Below are 21556 nucleotides of genomic sequence, written 5' to 3'. Positions count from 1 at the left end.
GCAGCTGACCCCCAGAACAGGTGACACGAGAGGTGACTGAGGCCGGCTGGACAGGCGGGTATGAACAGGTATGGTGGGCACTGCAGAGATAGACAGGTATGGGAAGGCCGGTACTGGAGATGAAGATAGGGATAACAAGACAGGAGCTCAGGACCTGACAACTAGCTAGGTAGCAGACTGACTAACTAACTTGAGGCATTGCACAGGCACCTCCCCTAATGAGACAATGCCATAAATACATTGTGCCTCTCAGTCACAGGCTGATAGGCATTCCTGGAAATAGCACGTTGGCAATTTAAGAGGAGGGACGATGTGCACGCTCGGGCATCTTGTTTGTACTCCCGGGAACCCTGGCTCTGTGGTATGTACAGGGCCCGGGAGGAGAAGGAGCTAGCAGCAGACATGGATTGCCAGGGGAAATCGGGGGAGGATGCGAGTAAGTTGATGTCTCTGCAGGGACGCTGGTGCTACAATAAGCTGTTATTTTTGTACATGAAGAATAACACTATTTATAGTCATTATATGACCTGTATCCTGCATTTTTCCTTTGCGTGGACTCTATTTCTAATTTTTCAGTTGTCTCTGAGCTAGTGAGTGGATGCTAGCTGTTAAGATGCCTCTCAGACACACAGACAAGGGGGATGCCTGCTCTCATGTCTCCATGTCACACATCTTCCAAATCAGCAGCAGCATGGAGGATATTATACAGCAGCATGGAGGACATTATGCAGCAGTATGGAGGACATTATGCAGTAGCATGGAGGACATTATGCAGCAGCATGGAGGACATTATGCAGCAGCAGCATGGAGGACATTATGCAGCAGTACTAAGCAGCATAGCTGTGAATCCAGCACTGAAGTGAAATAAAAACAATACAGTTTGTATTTTCTTGTAAATAATTCAGGAGGTTGGAGAAGACGATAAATGGTTCAAAAGTTGATAAAGAAGCATATATCTCTGATATACTTCAGAGGGGTTTTTTTTAGAATTAAAGAGGGTGGTCCGCTACTCAGCATTAGTGGCCACATCAATGTAAAGCTCATAAAGAAGGCTTTTCTCAGATACCTTGTGTAGTCCATTGTGCTTCTGAGTGGCACTATAGAGGTCCACTCATGCCCATCACGTGACCCCCGAGCTCTGTTACCTCTGAGATCTGGTGATGTTGTAGCGCCCCTGAGTTCATCAGGGAGCTACAAGGTACAGCATCGCCACCAGGATGTAGGGCCTACCCCTCAGGAACCTGGAAGACCAGTGCCGGTAACAACACAAATATTCCAGATAATCCCTGTTTTCTCCAATTCCCCCATAGATTGGTACCAGGCTAGGGTTGGACCAATGGATGGCCGCCTAGAGGTGGAGCCAGTCCAGTCCACTAGTTAACCAGGTGGGAGGGGTGGACTGAGGACAGACAGTCATATAGTCGGCGGGAGTCGGTGACAGAGAGAGGAAGCGAGTAGATGCACTGACAGGAGTGAAACAGTGACCTGAGGGCCCAGGCGGTTGGTTGCCGGTGGAGTACTCCCGGAACCACAGCGCCGACGGGGTACAGAATCTTAGGTCAGGCAAACGCTCCAAGCAGACCTGATAAAATCTGCACAGTGAGGGGACCATCAAGGACTTCACTGACCTTGAAGTTCGAGACACAGTAGCAACGGGAGAACCTGGGAACAGGACCAGAGACTCCGACGTGACAGGGTTCACGCTACCGTCATACGGACTGCCGTTGAGAGAAAACCAGGAGGGGACCCCCAGACGCTCCAAACCACAGAGACCCACCAACCAAAGAAGGGTGGAGGGGAAAGAAGCCACCAGGTCACTAAACCGGCACTGGGACTAAGGGGACCAGCGGTCAAGACCAACCAGCCTCATATGACTAGTTTAGATCTTGCCGTGAGTAAAGGAACCAGTTACACTTCAACCCGTTGTGTGGCCAGTCTTCTTCCAACACCCATCTACTTCACCTACCCTCTGGGGCCCGGCCCTGCTTGCGGAGGGCCCAACATCCAGGCTGCCACTAACACCAGCCCCAGTAGTGAAAACTGTGCAGCGGCGGCTCCATCCACATAGCCGCAAACCGCAAGTGTCGTCACGTGATAAACTTTTATTTAACCTGTAAATATACCCCTTTTTTCAAAAAGCACCCAGGGCATGGAACCGGGCAACGGCCACCAAGTGACATTCCCCAATTATACAATGCCCGGGACAGAGTACCCCATAACCCTGGACGACACAATGTCACGTCAACTTCCATCACCGCTGCCGGCCTCAGTCTCACTAAGTGACTGGGCTGTGGGCAGAGTTTCAGGTCAAGACAACCACAGCCGCTCCACCGAGGGAATCTAGACCCATTCACCACAACCGATTTTAATTAAAATAAAATGACAATTATTTGTAAAATAACAGTAATTTATTATTACTAGTCACAAGTATGGAGGATTTGGAAATCTTTGACCTTGGAATCTATCGCTTATGAACTTTCTTTTAGCTAATACAAAGACCAGAATGCGATCTCTTTCTCCACATGTGAAGATTCCTTAAAACTGCACAAGTGACAGCACCACATCTCCTTCGATCTCCAGGGTGTTAATCATCTGCAGGGCTTGGAAGCGGTGGCCGAAGTCACAGAAGGGCTGTCCGTTCACAAAGACCTTGTATCGGCCATTGCCGCTGCGGATGGAGATCTGTAGGAACAAAACATTCTGTATGAGACTCTTCACAGATCCCAAAATCGCCCCAATCTAAAACCATGGACCGTGTGCATCTCCATCAGGTGTGACAAGTCCTTCCATGGTCCACAGATACTCACATCAAAATACTGCCCTGGCACGAAGGGGTTGTTTGTTATGCCCCTCTCTTCAGCGCCCCAGGAGCCCCCAAGTTTGCTGTTCCGCACCACTGTACGCTCATTCAGACGAACGTTGAAGTGAAAAGCGACTTCACCATTCATTGTTTTGAAATTAATATGGAACCTGAAAGAGAGAACAATAGTGAGAACGTAACAAGAAAGGGACCTTAACAGGACTATGGCACTAAGACACCGTGACACTATGGTGCAAGGACACCAAAATACTAAGATAGTATGGTACCATGGCACTAAGACACTATGGTATCATGGCAGTATGGCACCATGACACTATTGCAATAGGACACCATGGCACTAAGACACTATAGTATGATGACAATATGGCACCATGACATTATGACACTATGGCACTAGGACACCATGGCACTAAGACATTATGGTACTAAGACACTAAGGTATGATGGCAGTATGGCACCATGACACCATGACATTATGACACTATGGCACTAGGACACCATGGCACTAAGACATTATGACAACATGGCACTAAGACACTATAGTATGATGACAATATGGCACCATGACATTATGACACTATGGCACTAGGACACCATGACACTAAGACATTATGGTACTAAGACACTAAGGTATGATGGCAGTATGACACCATGACACCATGGCACTATGACACTATGACAACATGGCACTAAGACACTATAGTATGATGGCAGTATGGCACCATGATACTATGGCACTATGACAACATGGCACTAAGACACTATAGTATGATGACAGTATGGCACTATGACACCATGGCACTATGACAACATGGCACTAAGACACTATAGTATGATGACAGTATGGCACTATGACACCATGGCACTAAGACATTATGGTACTAAGACACTAAGGTATGATGGCAGTATGGCACCATGACACTATGGCACTATGACACCATGACACTATGGCACTATGACACCATGGCACTATGACACTATGACACTATGACACTATGGCACTAAGACACTATAGTATGATGACAGTATGGCATCATGGTACTATGGCACTAAGTGCCATGTTGTCATAGTGCCATGGTGTCATAGTGCCATAGTATCATGGTGCTATACTGCCATCATACTATAGTGTCTTAGTGCCATGGTGTCAAAGACACTATAGTATGATGACAGTATGGCACCATGACACTATGACACCATGGCACTATGACACCATGGCACTAAGACATTATGGTACTAAGACACTAAGGTATGATGGCAGTATGGCACCATGACACTATGGCACTATGACACTATGACAACATGGCACTAAGACACTATAGTATGATGACAGTATGGCACCATGACCCTATGGCACTATGACAGCATGGCACTAAGACACTATGGTATGATGGCAGTATGGCACCATGACTCTATGGCATCATGGCACTAAGACACTATGGTATGATGGCAGTATGGCACCATGACTCTATGGCATCATGGCACTAAGACACTATGGTATGATGGCAGTATGGCACCATGACTCTATGGCATCATGGCACTAAGACACTATGGTATGATGGCAGTATGGCACCATGACTCTATGGCATCATGGCACTAAGACACTATGGTATGATGGCAGTATGGCACCATGACTCTATGGCATCATGGCACTAAGACACTATGGTATGATGGCAGTATGGCACCATGACTCTATGGCATCATGGCACTAAGACACTATGGTATGATGGCAGTATGGCACCATGACTCTATGGCATCATGGCACTAAGACACTATGGTATGATGGCAGTATGGCACCATGACTCTATGGCATCATGGCACTAAGACACTATGGTATGATGGCAGTATGGCACCATGACTCTATGGCATCATGGCACTAAGACACTATGGTATGATGGCAGTATGGCACCATGACTCTATGGCATTATGGCACTAAGACACTATGGTATGATGGCAGTATGGCACCATGAAGAAAAACAGTCCAGCTCACCCTCAAACCAGAACTCCAGAGCAAAGGAACCAATAGCAAATGTAGAGAAAGTCTAGCAAGGACACAAATTTAGCTTCACGGTGTGTGGATAAAATAGAAATGTATTGAAGATCCAACCAAAGGTAAAATACAGACATCAACGTCAATAGGAAGATTAAAAAATTACTACGCCTTTCGAATGATTAAGAATGTCTATCACTTGAAACGCGTGGTTATTTTTTAATCTTCCTATTGATGTTGATGTCTGTATTTTACCTTTGGTTGGATCTTCAATACATTTCTTTTTTACCCACACACCATGAAGCTGGGTTTTGTCCTTTCAGGGCTATGACAGCATGGCATTAATACATTATGGCATGATGGCACTATTGCACCATAATACTATGGCTCCATGGCCCTATCACACAATGGTATAATTGCACTATGGCACCATGGCATTAAGACACTATGGCATGTTGGCAAAATGGCATTATGACACTCTGGCACAATGGCTCCATGACACTAAGATACTATCCCGCAATGGCAATATGGCACCATGGCTCCATGACACTATGGCTCCAATTGCACTTTTGCACTATGGTACCATGACATTAAGACACTATGGCACTATCACACCATGACATTATAGCGCTATGCCACCATGTCACTTTGATAACAAGGTACATTTACATCATGACATCTCACACACCCATCTGAAGTTGGCCCCAGTTCGTTCAGGACTGGATGGAGGCACATGCCCTGGGGAGATCTCAGGCAGAAGACAAGCTTGCGTTGCGTTGCCATGATGGGTCCTGATGTTGGCATGGTTTGGTTACAATTTGGGGTCTGGTTTGAATGAATCAGGGGATCTGAATTTAATTAGGGTAAGGTCTATGGTGGCACAGTACGATAAGACACCTCATTGTACCACTATGCACTCACCTTTGGCTTCCATTTGGCATGAATCCTCTGATCACAAAGGTCCTCTTTGGTGTCACTCCTCCAGGGATGTTCGCACGGTAAGGGACTGGCTGCGAGGAGGCAATACACAAGATGAAGAGATCATTCAGATTCAAGACACTAAACCCCTTAGATGCTGCAGTTAATAGCGACCGTGGCAGCTACGTGGTCAGGTAGAAACCAGCTCTGCCGTGTATGTTACCCAGGGTCTAAAGTCTATATATACAGTATACATATATACTGCGTAAAGCCATAGTAAATGTGAACGTCAACAGTAAAAAATACAATTCTGAAACTTGGACTCCAGCCTCATAAAGTCGAATGATTAACAAATGAGAAGTGCTTTTTGGTGAAAAAGAAGTAAAAAAAATCCCTATATACATTAAGGAATTGCTGTATTTTTCTATTTTCTGCCCCCGAAATGTATAACAGGTAATCAATAAATTCTATACAACCCCAATATGGTGCTACTAAAAACAAAGGCCAACAAAGGTGCATTCTGTCATCAGACTTCACAAAATAAACGGTATAACATATTAAATAGATATTTTAGATCTGAGGAGGCTGGTGTACTTACTTTTAAAATCTATGGGTGAATACCTTTATAATCCTGATATTAAATTGACCATTTTAGGAGTCCGGCTATAGAGCAAGAGATTCATGAGTCCAATGTATTCAATCTTCCACAACCACCCAGCCTGATTGACAGCTGCTGCTAGTACTAAGTGTCAGGTCTCAGCAGCAGCAGGAAGGAGGAACACTGATGAGCTGTCAATCAGGCTAGATGGGAGGAGACTCAGCAGGGAGGGGAGACACTGAGGAGCTGTCAATCAGGCAAGATGGGAGGAGATTCAGCAGCAGGGATGGGGGACACTGAGGAGCTGTCAATCAGGCAAGATGGGAGGAGATTCAGCAGCAGGGAGGGGGGACACTGAGGATCTGTCCATCAAGCTATGTGAGAAGATTCAGCAGCAGTGAGGGGGGACACTGAGGAGCTGTCCATCAAGCTATGTGAGGAGATTCAGCAGCAGTGAGGGGGGACACTGAGGAGCTGTCCATCAAGCTATGTGAGAAGATTCAGCAGCAGGGATGGGGGACACTGAGGAGCTGTCCATCAAGCTATGTGAGAAGATTCAGCAGCAGTGAGGGGGGACACTGAGGAGCTGTCCATCAAGCTATGTGAGGAGATTCAGCAGCAGTGAGGGGGGACACTGAGGAGCTGTCCATCAAGCTATGTGAGAAGATTCAGCAGCAGGGAGGGGGGACACTGAGGAGCTGTCCATCAAGCTATGTGAGGAGATTCAGCAGCAGTGAGGGGGGACACTGAGGAGCTGTCCATCAAGCTATGTGAGAAGATTCAGCAGCAGGGAGGGGGGACACTGAGGAGCTGTCCATCAAGCTATGTGAGAAGATTCAGCAGCAGGGAGGGGGGACACTGAGGAGCTGTCCATCAAGCTATGTGAGGAGATTCAGCAGCAGTGAGGGGGGACACAGAGGAGCTGTCCATCAAGCTATGTGAGGAGATTCAGCAGCAGTGAGGGGGGACACTGAGGAGCTGTCCATCAAGCTATGTGAGGAGATTCAGCAGCAGTGAGGGGGGGCACTGAGGATCTGTCAATCAGGCAAGATGGGAGGAGATTCAGCAGCAGGGAGGAGGGACACCGAGGAGCTGTCAATCAGGCTAGATGGGAGGAGATTCAGCAGCAGGGAGGGGGGACACTGAGGAGCTGTCCATCAAGCTATGTGAGGAGATTCAGCAGCAGTGAGGGGGGACACTGAGGATCTGTCAATCAGGCAAGATGGGAGGAGATTCAGCAGCAGAGAGGAGGGACACCGAGGAGCTGTCAATCAGGCTAGATGGGAGGAGATTCAGCAGCAGTGAGGGGGGACACCGAGAAGCTGTCAATCAGGCTAGATGGGAGGAGATTCAGCAGCAGGGAGGAGGGACACCGAGGAGCTGTCAATCAGGCTAGATGGGAGGAGATTCAGCAGCAGGGAGGGGGGACACTGAGGAGCTGTCCATCAAGCTATGTGAGGAGATTCAGCAGCAGTGAGGGGGGACACTGAGGATCTGTCAATCAGGCAAGATGGGAGGAGATTCAGCAGCAGAGAGGAGGGACACCGAGGAGCTGTCAATCAGGCTAGATGGGAGGAGATTCAGCAGCAGTGAGGGGGGACACCGAGAAGCTGTCAATCAGGCAAGATGGGAGGAGATTCAGCAGCAGGGAGGAGGGACACTGAGGAGCTGTCAATCAGGCTAGGTGGGAGGAGATTCAGCAGCAGGGAGGAGGGACACTGAGGAGCTGTCAATCAGGCTAGATGGGAGAAGATTCAGCAGCAGTGAGGGGGACACTGAGGAGCTGTTGACTCGCCCACCCCAGCGCTAGGGGACACCCGGTGCTGGGCCGGACTAGTCCGGGGGTCGTCAGTGGTGGCGGGGCCCGGCTCCGTGGCCCTGGTGGGTGTCAACCAATATGGCTGGTGACTTGGGAGTAATTAAAGTCTTTATTTCGTGACGCCACCTGTGGTTTGCGGCTATTAAGCCCCCGCTGCTGTGTTAGGACTCCGGGGTGATGATATGGCAGCAATGGTGGTACTGCTCCCCACAGGTGGAGCGGTGCCCCGGGGACACTGTTGGTGCTCGTGAGAGTCTATGGTGTTGTGTGGATAACACGGTGCAGGGCCGAGAGGCAATGAAAGAAACAGGCACAAACAACAGTCTCTTTACCTTCTCCTCTTTTACTTCACAAACGGTTAGTCCTGGGAGACCGTTACAGGTGGTAGAGGGCTCCGGCCGGCCTGGAAGTAACTGAGATGTCGTTTTGGCCAGATGAGTATGAGGCCTACTCCTGTTCTTTTCCTTGCTGTGATAGAACCCTGCTTCTCTGAATCCAGCAATGGCCCTCTTTGCTGCTGGGACTGATGGTACGTCCCTTTCCCTCTGTAGCAGGCTGCGCAGGCCCTCTCTGGTGCTTCTCTGCTGGAGTCCACACCGGGCCCTGATGATGCAGCTGTACCTTCGGGCTGTTTATGGGCCAGGTGCTTGCAGCTCTCCTGCCCTTCGGATTCGGCTACCAGGGAGTATTTTAGGCCCTGGAGGCCACAGACTCCGAAGTCCGAGTCTCTTCTGTGCCTCTCTGCTCCTCCTGCTTCACTGGGCCAAGCTGCTCCAGCTCTAGGCCCCAGTTCCACAGGACAGCACTACTCTGCGTCTGCACTCTCTGCTTTCTCCTACAGACTGAACACTAACCCCTCCCTCAGGTCAGGCTTAAGGAATGCTCCCTGGAATTCCAGGTTCAGAGCTCCCCCTGCTGGCCTGAGGGAGGAACTGCGTTGGATGTTAAACTTACTGGCCAATAGACCTCCCAATTACCTCCAGGCTCAGCATTAACCCTTTGGAGGGGCAATGCTGTTGTGGCGACCAGGTCCTGGGGCGCCACACTGTCAATCAGGCAAGATGGGAGGAGATTCAGCAGCAGGGAGGAGGGACACTGAGGAGCTGTCAATCAGGCAAGATGGGAGATCAGCAGCAGTGAGGAGGGGACACTGAGGAGCTGTCAATCAGGCTAGATGGGAGGAGATTCAGCAGCAGGGAGGGCGGTCACTGAGGAGCTGTCAATCAGGCTAGATGGGAGGAGATTCAGCAGCAGTGAGGGCGGACACTGAGGAGCTGTCAATCAAGCTATGTGAGGAAATTCAGCAGCAGGGAGGGGGGACACTGAGGAACTGTCAATCAGGCTAGATGGGAGGAGATTCAGCAGCAGTGAGGGGGACACCGATAAGCTGTCAATCAGGCTAGATGGGAGGAGATTCAGCAGCAGTGAGGGGGGACACTGAGGGGCTGTCAATCAGGCTAGATGGGAGGAGATTCAGCAGCAGTGAGGGGGACACCGAGAAGCTGTCAATCCGGCTAGATGGGAGGAGATTCAGCAGCAGTGAGGGGGGACACTGAGGAGCTGTCAATCAAGCAAGATGGGAGGAGATCAGCAGCAGTGAGGAGGGGACACTGAGGAGCTGTCAATCAGGCTAGATGGGAGGAGATCAGCAGCAGTGAGGAGGGGACACTGAGGAGCTGTCAATCAGGCTAGATGGGAGGAGATTCAGCAGCAGGGAGGGCGGTCACTGAGGAGCTGTCAATCAGGCTAGATGGGAGGAGATTCAGCAGCAGTGAGGGCGGACACTGAGGAGCTGTCAATCAAGCTATGTGAGGAAATTCAGCAGCAGTGAGGAGGGGACACTGAGGAACTGTCAATCAGGCTAGATGGGAGGAGATTCAGCAGCAGTGAGGGGGGACACTGAGGAGCTGTCCTTCAAGCTATATGGGAGGAGATTCAGCAGCAGTGAGGGGGGACACTGAGGGGCTGTCAATTAGGCTAGATGAGTGGAGAATTATATCAACTTTCAGTAAGGATTATACAGCCGTCCTGTCATAAATGATCACAGTAAATAGACCAGCCTCATCAGGTCTAAACAAAATCTATTTTAGAATACATGCAGTTTCATTATGAAACATAGTGACAGGAGACACACAGGATTTTCCATCTGTACAAAATGTCCTGTAGGAAATCTTTAGAAATTGACCTGATGGCCATACTTTATGATTATAGTTGACAAACAATAAACTAAACCATGGACAGAAAAGTCAATTTTTTTCCAACAGTCTTGAATTTTCCAAGGCCGTCAAGGGTTTAGTTTCCAAAGACTGATGTATACTGACCGGGTTATAGGTGGGTCCTCCCATTGCCTGAGAAGAGAAGAGGGAAAAGATATAAGGATGGTGGAAGTTCTAGTATTGTACGGTACGGCACAGACAGGGTAACCAGTGAGGCCATACTCACCGGCAGGTTCACGGGTGGATATCCGGGCTGTGGCATCATCTTAAGAGAGAAACAGAGAAAATACGTTACATTGGCCACATATCCACGTACCCAGTGCCACAACAGAGTCTCCATCCTCTGATACTCACCCCAGCGGCGGGGAAGCCAGGAGTCATCATCGGACCCTACAAGAAAAATGGATGTGATATAAGAATAGATAAATACATTTTTCAGCCAAGGATTTTCTGAAGCCGGTATGTCAGGAGAGGCGACAGACCCTCACTCATGTCTCTAATGTGTAACTCACCCCACCACTTCCTCCGACAACGCTCAGAGACTGGACCGTCACATCTCCTTCCACCTGTAAGCTGTCCACTCTCTCCAGAGGAATCCTATGGTTGTAATGGTAGAAGGCCTGACCATTTACATTCACCTGGACAAAAAGGGATTAATAAGGAAGGATGAGCTGAAGTCAATGGACTGTGTCAGCAGAAAATTACCTATTCTTTTTTCAGGTTTTCACGTTAACTATATTTCTAAATAATTTTTGGTAATATTTTTATGTGAATTTATCATATCAACATTTATATTAGAAAAAAAAACAAATGTAGCAACTTTTATACTGTTTACTAGGCGTAAAATTAGACTCATACTTCCTATTCTGTAAAGATGACTTTTCAGCAGTTTCATTATCATCACAGACAGGATTACAGTAACAGGTAACACCTCTGTATTTAATAAATAACACAAGGACCACCATTCACAATAAGTGATGTCACAGCTCACCTCCTCCTCCTGTACATTGACTGATATCACCTCTATATACCATAGATAACATAGGATCCATCATTTACAATAGGTGATATCCCAACTCACCTCTTCCTCCGGTACAATGACTGATAACACCTCTATATACAATAGATAACACGGATCAACCATTCACAATAGGTGATATCACAGCTCACCTCCTCCCCTTTTGTATAATGATTGATAACGCCTCTATATACAGTACATAACACAGGATCCACCATTCACAACAGGTGATGTTACAGCTCACCTCCTCCTCCTCCTGTATAATGACTGATAACACCTCTATATACAGTAGATAACACAGGATCCACCATTCACAATAGGTGATGTCACAGCTCACCTCCTCCTGTACAAGGACTGAAAACATCTCTATGTACAGTAGAACACAGGATCCAATATTCACAACAGGTGATGTCACAGCTCACCTCCTCCTCCTCCTGTATAATGACTGATAACACCTCTATATACAGAAGATAACATAAGATCCATCATTCACAATAAGTAATATCACAGCTCACCTCTTCCTCCTGTACAATGACTGAAAACATCTCTATGTACAGTAGAACACAGGATCCACCTTTCACAATAAGTGATGTCACAGCTCACCTCCTTCTCTTCCTTTCACAATTACCTAAATTATAGCATGCTCAGATAACACCTTTTTTTTTTTTTACAAACAAGTATGGCTTGAATAAGTCTATTGCTGCTAATGTCCATATACCCAAATGGAAATTGCCAGTGGGAAAATTGCAAAAATCAAGGATTTTTTAAAAAAAAAACAACAATTTAACATAAATATCTGACCTAACATAAAAACCTCTCTAATTTATTGATCTTCACTGTTTCTGTAACTCCCATTCATCTCTAATAGAATTCTCAATTGTTTCCAGACGTCAGAGCCTGGACGGAGTTACCTCTGTCTCAGATGGGAATAACCCTTTATCTAGGATTCCTTACCTGGTAGCCTCCAACATTGACAAAAAACACCAATTCAAAGGGCCTCCCTTTGTGGAAGGGGAATCCATCTTTCTTGTTTTCTTCGCTTCCCCAACGTCCGCCTTGTGAAGTGTTAAACACCACTCTGTCCTTCCCGTCCCAACGTGGATTAAAGTGGAAAGCAATGTCTCCTCCGCATGCAAAGTTCACATGGAATCTATGGGGAAGCCAAAGACATCAAAGTCACCTCTTTCTTCTTTACCTCTAAGTGGGGATTTTTTGGGCAGATTTGGGTCATGGGAGCAGAACGAAAGAGTCCATAAATTGCCAACACCAATTTTGGATAAATATGTATTGGCAAGTTCATTAAAGGGGTTGTCCGACCAATTAAAATGTTTTGAAAATTGTGTAAAATATTGAAAGTGGTAACTTACACCTAACAGATTCCCCGACAGACATACCTGGGTTCCCCACTGGTCTCTGAAGTTCCTACCATGTCTGGACTCACATGTGAGCTTTGTAGCCAATCACTGGCCACAGTAGTGACTAACATATGACCGCTGCAGCCAATGATTGGCTGCAGTGGTCACATGTCCGTCCAGACAGAGCAGGAAGTAAAGAGAAACCGTAATAAACAGATCCTGAAAGGGATGTTCTGGAATAAAACCTTGATGACCCATCAAGATGTGTTCTATGAAGATCTGGAATCCCGAGTGATCATGAATGTGTGATCAGATTAGGTCCGATCCTAGAGGCTCCCTTTGATCAGAAGGAACCGACGCAGGAGACGGAGCCTATCAATATCTTATCTTACAGTCTAAAAAAAATTCTTTAAGTTAATCAGTGACTCGCATATACCATCCTGAGAGCATACCCGGTATCTAGCCATGGCCCTTTCTACTGATCTAAAGGTCAGAAAGCATGACAAACAGGCAATAAAATACCACTCCCTTTTGGGTACCACGTGCTAATTTTCCATTTTTTTTGTTCCAGTAGTTAAGCAGCATTGCCTGTTGTAGCCGTCTATCCTTGTAGAGATACGGTAACTCTTTTTTCTTTCCCTCATGCTTTACACTGCAGCCTTCCTTGATGTCGCATTCAGAGACCTGAAGCCCAATATATATATACAACAATATCTAAACCCTTAGTCATTGTTTGTTTTTGCCTTTAATTTAGGTTCATCTTTGCGCAAATCTCATCCACTGGTCTCCTACTGTTTCTCCTCCAAGTACTACCTGGGGAGCAAGTTTCTGCTTTGTCTATTTTTCCCAATTGTCATAGTCCTTGGTTTAAGAACTAATTCTTTTATTTTGGTGGAGGCGGCTGACTAATGAAGCTTTTCTGAACCTTTTTGGGCTTGATGCACCGCCGATGAAAACAATTGCCCTGGGTCTCCACTACAAATGATTTTCAAAAAAATGACCCCAAAAATATAAACTGTGCCCCTGAATATAAAAAAAGACATATACCATGCTACGTACTTGAATATAATAAAAAAAAATCCCCTTCAATAGAAAAAAATACATTATGCTCTTGTATATATAATACATTATATATATATATATATATATATATATATATATATATATATAGATATAGATATAGATATAGATATAGATATATATATATTTATTATATATATATATACACATATACACACACACACACACATAATATATATATATATATATATATATATATATATACACACACATACATATATATATATATATATATATATATATATATATATATATATATATTATATATATATATATATATTTATTATATATATATATACACACACACACACACACACACACACACACACAGTGTGTCCACCCATATCCTGTCCACCGCCATTAACTTGAGAACAGCGGCAGCTATAGGCATAGAAGTGGTGTCTAGGTATAGTAAAGTAGCCATGCGCTATGCAATGAAATCACCTATAGCGCCACCTGGTGGAAAACAACAGAGTTAGCATTTTTATCTTGAAAGCGGAACGAGATAGAGAAAAAAAATTAATTAAAAAATTGTAGGGCATCATCAATTCAATACGAATCGACACCTTGCATACAGAAATGCTAGGATATGAAACCCATGACCCGCCCAAAACATTGAATGCTGGTCACACATATGCTGGCGCTCATTTAACTTCGATGCTCAAAGTGGCCCCCGTCAGCTGCAATGCACATCTGGACTCTGCACAGCATACTGTATCTTGCTGCACGTTGTGCAATTTGGTAGGTGACACGTTTGCACAAGCACCTGTGATACGTCGTTGTAGGTCCTGCAATGTTGGTGGAGGGGTCGCATACACCTGCTGTTTGATGTAACCTCACAGAAAGAAGCCCAATGGGATCAGGTCAGGTGAGTGCGGAGGCCACTCCACGCAGCCACCATACCCAATGACTTGTAGGAAGGTCTCCATGAGGTATCACTTCACGTCCGCAGCCTTGTGAGTTTTACACATTCTAAGCATAGCATTTCTGTATGCAAGGTGTCGATTCGTATTGAACTGATGATGCCCTACAACTTTGTAATTCACTTTTTTTCTCTATCTCGTTCCGTTTTAGAGATAAAAATGCTAACTCCGCTGTTTTCCACCAGGTGGCGCTATAGGTGGTTTCATTGCATAGCGCATGGCTACTTTACTATACCTAGACACCACTTCTATGCCTATAGCTGCCGCCGTTTTCAAGTTAATGGCGGTGGACAGGATATGGGTGGACACACTGTATATAAGTCTACAATGTGCCCCATAAGGAAAAAAGAAAAAAAAAAAAGACTGTGGCCCCTGAAAATAAAAATATAGTTCTTCCTAAATATAAAAATATCTTTCACCCTGAATATAAAAAATACACTGTGCTCCCTGATAATAAAAAATGTACACTGTGTACTCTAAATATAAAAAATATATTCTGTGCCCCTTAATATAAAAATACACTGCTCAATGAAAAAAATACACCGTGCCCTTGAAATACAAAAAAATATACATACACTGTGCCCTTGAATATAAACAATAATACTGTAGCGCCTTCCACTGGACTACGTAGTCCAACTATTCCCACGACGTCCCTCGATGACGTACATGAAATTCTATGGAGTCTCAGAACAAGGCTCAGAACGAGGCTTCATAGGCTTTGAGCATCAGTCACCCCTGGCTCAGGCTACGCTTCGTGAGACCCAGCGACACTGATTAGCTGTGACGTCAGGAATGTTCCTGACATGAACGCTCATCACAGTCGCCAGGTGTCACGGAGCGTCGCCTGAGCCAGGGGTGGCTGCTGCTCAAAGCCTATGAAGCCTCGTTCTGAGCCTCGTTCTGACACTCCATAATCTTTGATCTATGTAATCAAGGAATGTAATGGGAACCGTTGGACTATGTCAGACCTGGGAACTTTGCTTTCTAATAAATTGTTGAAGAAGGAACGGGGTCTTGTTTTTATTTCTCTCTTTTTATGACTTTCAGGTTTCCATTTCTGGACTACGTGTGATTCCCTGGACTACGTGTGATTCCCTGGACTACATGAAACCTTCATGTTTTGTTTTGTTTTTTAATTAGTTGGAAAACCAGAAAAGCGGCATGGAGTTTTTAAAAAACAATAAATAAACTATTTTTGTGTGTGTGCTTTTTTCTTTTGACTTACTGGTTTAGTAATGGGGGTGTATGATAGATGCCTCACCATTACTAATCCCTGGGCTTGATGCCAGCTGACAATTCACAGCTGAGATCAACCCCATAAACCATTTCCCTGATTGCCACCATGCCAGGGAAATCAAGAAGAGCTGGGCTAAGTGCCAGAATTGGTGCATCTAATGTGATGTGCCACTTCTAGGGCAGCTGCAGGCTGCTATTTTTAGGCTGGAAAGGGCCCAATAAATATTAACCTTCCCAGCGTGATGATACCAGCCCCCAGCTATCTGCTTTACCTTGTCTGGTTATCAAAAATAAGGGGGACCTAACGTAGTTTATTTAAAAAACATATACATTTATTTATTAGGCTAAAAAAGGCTTAACACCCTTAAGTGCCACATGAAAGGCATTAAAGGGTGCAAGTTTATAGAATGTAGGGGTGGACACATTGTTTATCTGCAGTATATCTGTCTATATGTGTGTGTCTCTGTCTAGCTAGCTATTGGTTTATATTTCATTCTTTATTATTTCTGATAAGCAGCAAAAATTTAGATAGAGTAGTCTAGGATGTAAAACATGATGGCATACGCATGTCATAAGAATGATCTGCACAAAAAAAAGCGTACTCGCATTGCACTTGCAGGACAAAAGGTTACCCATATGGATTCCACTTGTCCAACTTTCCAAGAGCAGAATGGGACAGAGTTTTCAAATATGAGCGAGCCCTTATTCTGAGTGTTGTCGCACCCCTGAGGGAGGTTTTACCACACCCTGTTTGGCGAAACCTTAATGAAATGTCTATGGGGTTCCTCTTCCGACCAATGATGTTGGGGAAAGAAGGATTGGCCATATTGAAATTGAACGCCACATGCACGTGAGCAGGTTGGGAGGTGTATGGGCACATTGATAGGGCACATTGATAGGGCACACGTCGTAATGTCTGTACTTCTGCTTTAGGGAGTATTCACCTTTAGCCAATAGTACTTAGCAAAGATAACACGTTTGCTAATGCCTGCAATAAAATGGCACCTGAGCGCTTTCTCGGAGTAAAACTGTGGCAGATGGTTATGGAAACTTTTTACGGTAATTAGATTCTATTTACAGTCATCAGGTAAATGTCCTATTAATGTATAACATCATTTACTACGGTACTGAGCCAAGTGACACAGAGGTCACACGCTAGCTTACATCATCGGTAATGGCAGGATTACAATATATGTCATCTACGCTGATATTAATCACCTCTCCTGCTACAAAAAATGTCAGCGTACTACTCACTAAATCTGCTCAGAGAGCTGCCAAGCCCAGTCATCTGACCAGATTGATGGCCAAAAATAAGTGAAAAATGATATTGAGTGCAGGGAAAAAAGAATTAAAAGGGCATGTAGACTTTTGCAAACTGCTTTGCAACCAGTGCCATGTGGAGCCTTGGGTGACAGAGTCCTTGGTCACTGCCCCAAGTAAATACAACATAAGTTGTGGCTAATTTATAGATTTATGAAACTGAAAGAAACAAAAATGTCGTTGTTGCCCATAGCAACCAATCAGAGTGCAGCTTTCATTTCCTATAGCGTTGTTCAAAAATGGAAGCTGTGCTGTGATTGGTTGCTATGGACAACAAAGTCAATTTTTCTTTTAGAAAAGGTCAGAAATCTTCCTTATTATTAATGAACCTTTGAAGTATCAAGTAGTAATATTTTGACCCATTTTTTTCCCCCAAAAAGGCAGCTGTAATATTTGGGCATTAATTTTAGATTCAGATAATTACCTTTTAACATGATTAGGGACCATACCCTGGAGGTACACCGACATGCCAGCCCGCAGACCGCCAAAAATTGGGTGCCTATAAGGAATGCTCTAAGAAAAAATAATGGACACATAGGAATCATATTAGTCAACAAGCTTAGGCAAAGAAATATTATAGGGTATGTATACTTTTGCAACTTGTTAGTACAAAAGTATAGTGGGTATAATAAATAAGTTAATTAAATAATAAAATGAAGAGGAAAATGTTTATTCATAATATTCACCGTTTTGTGTATACAGCTCCTATGCAGACCTATATGTGTTCACATGTAATTTCATCCAGGGGCCACTCTTTTTGCTAATCTACAGAAGGAGGAGCAGATTGGTCGTAGTGACGCACCGTCCAACTACTAGGCAGGGTTAGCACAAGCACACGACAAACCTGGGTATGTGTACTCGTACCTGCGCACACTGCAAGTCCCTGCACAGTACCACCCAGCTCTGATCGCTGCTGATTAACCCCTAAGATCCTACAGTCAGTTATGACAGCAGCATTTAAGAGGTTGGAAATGGGGTGCTGCTGGCGTTGTCATGGTAAAAAGTCCCCATGTATGCCATGTTTGTCACCTATGAACCATTGCATCTTACTGAGCTTCAAAGCAGATAGGTCATTAAAATATAATGCATTGCAGTGTACTGTACAAGCAATCGTAGGTTCAGGTTTTCAAGAGTATCTAATAAAAAAATATATATAAAAAAAAATAAAATAAAAAATTAAATAGAAGTTCATATTATCCCCCTTTTCCCAGGATATAAATAAATAACCAAATTAGCATATTTGGTATCGCCGCATGCGTAACTATCCGAACTATGAAAATATCATTACATTCATCCCATACAGTAAACGCAAAGTAAAAAAAAAATAAAATTGCTGATTTTTTGTCACTTTGTCTAAAAAAATGGATGAAAAAGTTGTATGGACCCCAAATGGTACCAATAAAAATTACAGCTCGGACCACAAATAACCCAAACCCTGATAAAACTTTAAACTAGAGAATAAAAAAGTAATAGCTCTTGGGAAGGAAGGAAAAATTGAAACGAAGAAGGGACTCTAATGCATGAAGACCCTCATAAATCTGTAGCGTTGCTATGTGAATTTGTAGTTTGTAACTATGGAGACACAGAAGCCTGCACTGGAGCTGCATACACAAAATGATAGTATATATATGCATAGGATAAAATGAACAATATTGTGGTGTATAACCCCCCAAAAATGAGAATTATGTGCAGAAAGGACCAAGCCGTCACTTACCGGGTTGTAAACCGGCTGGTATCCTGCGGCTGAGACAAAGGCCATGTCTGATGTTGTCCACTGAGGGAGATAAAGTGCTCTGTACAATGAGCAGCTTCCTTATATACACACACGTAATATGGGCATGGTAACTGTCTCGTATATTTAACCTTTGCTCCCGACTTACGTGCAATATGAGGAACCTTGGATTGTATCATATACTTCATAGAAGAAGCCCTGTATACTATCGGACCACCGATATGGGACATTCATGTAGAAATGTGATAAGCCATGGATAGAGAGCGGATTTCCCTAATGCATCCTGACATTGTAAATTCACCTGAATGTTATGAAATATTGTCAAACGGAGTTTTGCAGAAATATCGCCTACTGTCATGGTGACGTTTGGCTCAGTTCAAGTTGCAGATGCTAGTACTCCGCTCGATGGTTTCTAAAGTGTCTGGGATCAACACAGGCAGACTGGGGCTTCTAGCAAGAGTTAATCTTTCCTGGTCTGTTTGCTAATTTGGTCACATGTTGTGGAGAGGCCTATCTGCTCACCTCCTATTTATGCTGGTTGAAACCTTCCACCCATGCCAGCTATAGTTTATCCTATTTATGCTGGTTGAAACCTTCCACCCATGCCAGCTATAGTTTATCCTATTTATGCTGGTTGAAACCTTCCACCCATGCCAGCTATAGTTCATCCTATTTATGCTGGTTGAAACCTTCCACCCATGCCAGCTATAGTTTATTCTAGGTTGGTCTGTGAGGTATGGTGACCCAGACTTACTGGTAAAAGTTGTGCTCATTGCTAATTACGATTGTGGAGTTTACCCCTGTTTTGTAGCTTCCTTCCTGCTCTTGTTTTTCCTCCTCAGTCTCTTTATGTCTTTACCTTTGTGTGCGTGCTATGTGACAGAATTTTGTTTTTTCCTTGTCTGTCTTTATCTGTGAGGTTTCATTACACTACTGTACCATCCCTCCCTAGTGGGAGAAGGAATCAGATCAGGACTCGTCAGGAGCAGGGTCAAGAAGGAGACTCAAGCTTCTCCACCATCAAGAGTATCCCTGAGGATAGAGATAGCATAGGGCCCCCTAGCTTGAGGGACAGCTTAAGAACCCCAATTCTCCGATATCCTATAGTAATCGTGACAAATATTCACAGATTTTTGCAGTTAACTTTCGGTACAAATTGTTATCCTAGTCATCAGTGATATCAGTATAATGACGAAATTATTCAATTATTGTACCACTGTGGAGCTATAAGACGGCTGCTATTAAATGGTGGAAGAACGGTGGTAATGTTTATTAACGTTCAATCAATGTTCTGAATAGTCTCGGATAGCTCAGCAGAATTATTCACTTCGTCTATTACTATCTTAAATAGTGTGTTCTGATTGTAGGGAATAAAAAATATACACTATATGGGCGAAAGTATTGAGAGCTTTTATGACCTCCCATTCTACATCCCGAGGCATTAACATGGAATTGTTAACACCTTTGAAGCTACATCTTCCACTTTTCTGGAAATGCTTTTGTGGCGCCCTGGACAAGCCAGGTCATCACCGGTACTACACCAACACACCCTACACCCCGGCTAGGCACACCTAGGCCAAACACAAATCCTTGTTGCCTTCCTCCAGGGGCTGATGTCCACACCCGGGGGTGGGCCAGGCGGTTGGTCCCGCCCACCGAGGAGTTCACAGTCCTGGAGGCGGGAAAAGTTTACAGTTTAGTTGGACAGAGTGAAGTGGTAGCAGAGGAGACTGACCGTGTCCAGGTGTGTGGCCCGGGCACTCAGCAAGGTTGGCAGACGGTGGTGACCGTCTGCAGGAGAGGCTGATTGGAGTGAACCGTACGGACCGGGGACGGGCGGTGGCCTGCCAGTAACGGATCGGGGAGTGAAGAGAAGCCAGCACCATCCGGCAGGGCCTACGGACCCCGACCAGGCTAGGAGTCGCCGTAAAACCGGTCAGATCCGTTAGCGAAGGGAACCTCTGGGGTTTCCCAGCAGCCAAGACCTGATTGAAGGCAACAGCTCACACCGTAGAGGGAAACACAGTCACCGCCAAGGCTACAGTTCCCAGGGCCAGAGCCTGCGGGCAAAAGGGGCTCCCTCAGCATACATCACAAGCTGGGGAGCGGGTTACCGGTGGAAGCCATTGGAACCGTAAACACGACACAGGTGCAGGGAAAGGCAGTCACCATCAACCTACCGGGAGGAGAACAACCGCAGCCGCCTGTGGGACCCGTCCATCCAGCCGTTTGTTTGACCAGAGACTCTGTGTGAATTACTGGCTGAGTGAGTACCACCGTGCCGTGCGGCACAGCGCTGCCCCCGCGACCCTGCACCTCACCAGGCCCCGTAACCCGCCTGCCATCCCTCCCTCACCGGGCCCCGGGACAACCAACCCCCCTACCCACGGAGGGGAGAACCAACATCCACGCTGCTCCCTGTCATCGCTCCCGGGATCTCCGTCCAGAGCAGCGGTGGTGTCACAATTTCACCACAACCGTGGGTGGCGTCACGGACAATATCCCCAAACCACACACCAACCCCCCTTTCACT

The 21556-nt window shown here is 45.4% G+C and overlaps 1 protein-coding gene across 1 annotated transcript; it reads right to left on the bottom strand.

The window, feature by feature from the left end:
• Positions 1 to 2386: 2386 nt before the first annotated feature.
• Positions 2387 to 19080, bottom strand: LOC142251021 (galectin-4-like). The gene is made up of 10 exons (XM_075323510.1): positions 19006 to 19080; positions 17716 to 17804; positions 12332 to 12527; positions 10872 to 10997; positions 10714 to 10749; positions 10586 to 10624; positions 10465 to 10491; positions 5730 to 5818; positions 2808 to 2970; positions 2387 to 2682 (listed from the first exon to the last, which is right to left on the bottom strand). The coding sequence occupies exons 1-10, from the start codon at positions 19048 to 19050 to the stop codon at positions 2536 to 2538; spliced, it is 957 nt and encodes a 318-aa protein (XP_075179625.1). The 5' UTR covers positions 19051 to 19080; the 3' UTR covers positions 2387 to 2535.
• Between the last annotated feature and the right edge of the window lie 2476 nt (positions 19081 to 21556).

This window comes from Anomaloglossus baeobatrachus, chromosome 9 (genome assembly GCF_048569485.1).
Source record: "Anomaloglossus baeobatrachus isolate aAnoBae1 chromosome 9, aAnoBae1.hap1, whole genome shotgun sequence".
Classification (NCBI taxonomy): domain Eukaryota; kingdom Metazoa; phylum Chordata; class Amphibia; order Anura; family Aromobatidae; genus Anomaloglossus; species Anomaloglossus baeobatrachus.
This window is presented reverse-complemented; position numbering and strand designations above follow the sequence as displayed.

Bases quoted from the DNA above. Each gene is read 5' to 3' on its own strand.
- LOC142251021 (XM_075323510.1), bottom strand. From the start codon at position 19,050: ATGGCCTTTGTCTCAGCCGCAGGATACCAGCCGGTTTACAACCCG. The intron at 10,750-10,871 runs GTGAGTTACACA...TTTTTCTTGTAG, and splicing joins TTGTCGGAGGAAGTGGTGGG to GGTCCGATGATGACTCCTGG. The intron at 5,819-10,464 runs GTCAGTATACAT...GCCTCCTCGCAG, and splicing joins GAGGACCCACCTATAACCCG to CCAGTCCCTTACCGTGCGAA.